The following is a 4,256-nucleotide window of genomic DNA, read 5'->3' as shown; positions in this document are numbered from 1 at the left end:
GTAAGTTTGTTGTTGCAATTAGTAGGATATGACACATGATGTTAGCTTTGGAACAGCAAAAAATTCAAGTGACCTTGGCACATTTAAATATGAACATAGTTTCTTTAGTATGGTATATATCATATTAGATAGTACTTAACTATATGCATTGGGTTTCAGTTTCTTTAGTATGAGATATACTATATGGTACTTAACCGCCAAAAGAGAAGGAAGAAGAAGTATGTATGACTTGAAGTATTAATGGTACCCGTTACAAATCCATTTATCTAAATACACTGTAACCAACATTCACCGTCTTATAAGGGGGCGCAAGAAGTGTTTCTCTCCCAATTGTGTGTGTATGACTCTCTCTCTTTCTCTACTGGATGAATTGAATGTTTCCCTTCAATTCCTTAGTAAAAGAGAATCATTGCTTCTCTATAAAGTGCTAAATGCGAGTATGTACTCTTTCTCTTGCATTTTCTCATAGCCTATGTTTATATATGTATAGCTCCTATTGTCATATGTATGATACTATATCCTAGAAAAGATACTATAAGTTAAAAGGCAGTGTTGTGTTGAGAAAGAGAGGGAAGGGAAAAAACAATTGAGACAATGACTCAAGTTCAATGGTTGTTGGTTTTGATTGCGATGACGATAGTGGTGGTGACAAAGGTGGCTTCACATGATTATGGGGACGCGCTGTCAAAGAGTATCTTGTTCTTTGAAGGCCAGAGATCAGGGAAATTACCCCCTAATCAAAGAATGACTTGGAGGAAGGATTCAGCCCTTCATGATGGTTTTGACATTGGTGTAAGTCTTTTTATCTCTTCTTGTAGTTAAAGTCTTTTTTTGGTCATAGATACGATAAGATTAGAACTTATTGTGTTAGCTCTATTAAGATTGCTCTTTGATCATTGCTTTTACCACTTTCTCAACATGCTATGTAATTTTTATATGGTTATGACTTATAAATAGAGCAAGGAAGTATTCTTTTATGAGTAAGACTTAAGTACAGTACTTAGATGCTGTTATTTAGGTTTCTCTCTTGAAATTCAGTCATGTGGTTTAATTTTTTTCTTATAGAGTGAAAGTGTATTTTTAGTCAAGATTTTTTATTATTTATTTATTTAAGTAGAATGAAATATTTGAATGTGCTATTGCTAGCTGATGATAGCAAAAGTTCCGAAAAATATTATGATTAAATACAAACACAAAATCTTTTGGTGTATTCAGGTTGAAAAAGGTAATTAATCCAGTTTCTGAGTGAAAAAAATAATTAATCTGGTTTCTGAGTGAAAAAAGTGACTGGTTTGTGGTTTTCCATGCTTGTGAGTTTAGAAAATGAGTTAAGAGGGGATCATTATTCATTAGTGTGATGACTAACTGGTGTGTCTCTTCGGTTTCTCAAATTTAGAAATGATGAAGAAGTGTTTGTGAGTTTAATGAATGATATTGGTTATTTTAAGTTTAACTTACGGCAGTTATTAGTGAGTTGAATTTAAGTGTTACAAATTTGGGAAGATTTGCTTTAATAAACATAACGGAAAATTGTTGCCCATTGAGTAATAGGAACCACCTAAGTTGATAATAGCTCTTTTAATATTGAATTTCAATTACCTGTTCATGTCCATGTGATTATTTTTTTGGTTAACTTTTTTAAATTGCTTGAATTCTTTGGGTCCAGTCTCATGTAAATTCTGTGGAAAATTGCATAAAAATGTTGAAAATTAGAATAGTTTGAAAGATGAGGATCATTAATCATGACTCAAATTAAAGAAGTAATTTGAAGGATTAAAAAACTGGTTTTGGGTAAGATTCCTCTCTGAAGAAACAGAATTCTTAGTTTTTAATATCTTGCAATTCCTTTCAGAAATCAGAAATTGCATCAAATTTCTGTGAACTGCGGAGGGAAAGGGATTAATCAGCTTTTTATTTTATTTTATTGAAACAATTGTTCATAATTTGTGGGCCTGCATTTTATTCACCAATGAAACCTCAAGAAGCTTCAGAAAAGACTTTACTTTTTTAATACCGAATTTCATTTTCTGCACCAATTTTCTAAGACTTTTGTTATAAAGTACTACTAATATTTTTCTGTTTAATATGTGATAACTGATTTAGATGACTCCAAGGCCAATTAATATTTTTCTGTTTATTGCAAGTTGAGCACTTCAAAAGAAGTACGCTTTTTGCTAATTTTTTATTTTTAAAATTTAAGGAACATTTTAAACAATCTAATCCTATGTAATTGAATAAAAAAGTTTGCGGAACATTTTCAAGTTGTATCAACTATCAAGTATATATAATCCCAAAACAATGCAAACTAAGGTAGAGCTAAGAATTTTTGCTTGGGGGCCAACTATGGTATTTATAAATTGGTCTAGATAAATTCAAAGGTATGCTCACACACATATTTAAAATTGAACAACTTGTCATTTTTTTTTTTTACTACGAACATCATCTTCCTAAACTTAGGTACCTAAGTAAGACAAAACTTAGGTATAGTGCCTTATGTGTAGTATATTAATTAGATTCCCCAATTAAATTTAAACACAGTTATATTGAATTTAATTGTCATTGGAAGAGAAAACTTTGTTTATATTCATACAAGTCTGTTACTAACATAAGTTTTATTATATAATAAATTACTGATCACAATATACTAATACTATCTAAACAGTTAAGAAAAAAATCATGAAATTTTTTGTATAGATTAACTTATTGATAATGCCATGCCATCCCTAGGCTGATTTGGTAGGTGGCTACTATGATGCTGGTGACAATGTTAAATTCAACTTTCCAATGGCATTCTCAACAACAATTTTGGCATGGAGTGTATTAGAGTTTGGAAATTTCATGGGATCGGACCTTTCAAATGCTTTGGATGCTATTAAATGGGCCACAGACTATTTTCTTAAGGCCACAAGTATCCCTGGCTTTGTGTATGCCCAAGTTGGTGACCCATATGCTGACCACAATTGTTGGGAGAGGCCTGAAGACATGGACACGCCTAGAACCCCCTATGCTGTGAGTAAACGATTCCCTGGCTCTGAAGTTTCAGCTGAAATTGCAGCAGCACTTGCAGCCTCTTCCTTGGTGTTTAGAGCCATTGATCTTGAATATTCTGCAAGGCTTCTTAATAGGGCTAGAACGGTAAATGAGACTCACTTCCTCTTATTTAGAAAATTATATATATATATATATATATATGGAATATATTTGCTTCAAAAGAGAGTCTTGATGCAAAGCATTCATAGCTGGTGGAGGTGAATCCTCCATCCAAAACATATCATTAGAAATGTTCCTAGCATGTTGTGCAAGAACATGTGCTACCCTAGTCCCCCCTCTCCTTGTGCAGCAAATGCTAACCCAATGCAGACCAAGAAGCAGATGACGAACATCGTCCACCACATTCCCCATATCTCAGGGGTAGTGCTACACTATTTTCAGGGGGTTCAAATGAACCCCCTGACTTCAAAAAAAAAAAATTATTATATATAATTTTTTTTTTTTTTATAGTTTAATACTATAACTTTTTCTTAAAATATTTTTGCACACCCTGACTTAAATTTTACATACCTTTATTATAAGTATTTCCAACTCTAAGAATAAAGAGTAAATGTTTGTGAATTGTAAATGTCACTATTTTTTATAAATTTATATTATGTGTATCAGTGTGTCTAATATTAATTGTGTGCATTACTTTTTGTTATAATGTTATTTGTGTGAATTATGATGTGTGTGGATGTCTGTGTGTACAATATAAATATAATATAAATTTATATAATTTAATAATTAGGAATAGAGATGGTTTGTTACATGTGTGTGTATTGTTATCATGTTATAATAACTTTTTGTTATAAATTTAGTAAAATTCAAGAAAACAAATCATAAAGTTAGTGATTGTCCAAACATTTGATTGGTTAACTAGACATTAGTTTAGCCATTTAATTTAAAATATTTTATATAAAAACAATAACAAATAGATAATAAAAACTGCATAAAAATAAAAATGGTAGATAAACTTAACAAAATAAAATGATTGTAGGCTCATACCTACCCACATTGGTAATAGATACTCATAATTCAAAATTTGAATACTAGTAGAAGGAAGTTGTAAAACTTCATGTATTAATATATATATATATATATTTGTTGGTAACTCGATATATTCAAGTTTTTTTTTTATTAAAATTTTTTAATAACCCCCTAAACAAAATTCCTAGAGCCGCCACTGCCATATCTATCTAAACTACACTTGTTACCTATATTTG

General features: G+C 30.9%; 1 protein-coding gene across 1 annotated transcript; it reads left to right on the top strand.

Annotated features, from left to right (window-relative positions):
* The first annotated feature begins 630 nt into the window (after positions 1 to 630).
* Positions 631 to 3,666, top strand: LOC136064568 (endoglucanase 8-like). The gene is made up of 3 exons (XM_065766473.1): positions 631 to 792; positions 2,728 to 3,135; positions 3,658 to 3,666. Exons 1-3 carry the CDS (start codon positions 631 to 633, stop codon positions 3,664 to 3,666), a joined length of 579 nt encoding a protein of 192 aa, XP_065622545.1.
* Positions 3,667 to 4,256: the final 590 nt, after the last annotated feature.

Source organism: Quercus suber, unplaced genomic scaffold (genome assembly GCF_002906115.3).
Source record: "Quercus suber isolate HL8 unplaced genomic scaffold, Cork oak 2.0 scaffold_708, whole genome shotgun sequence".
NCBI classification, from domain to species: domain Eukaryota; kingdom Viridiplantae; phylum Streptophyta; class Magnoliopsida; order Fagales; family Fagaceae; genus Quercus; species Quercus suber.
This window is presented reverse-complemented; position numbering and strand designations above follow the sequence as displayed.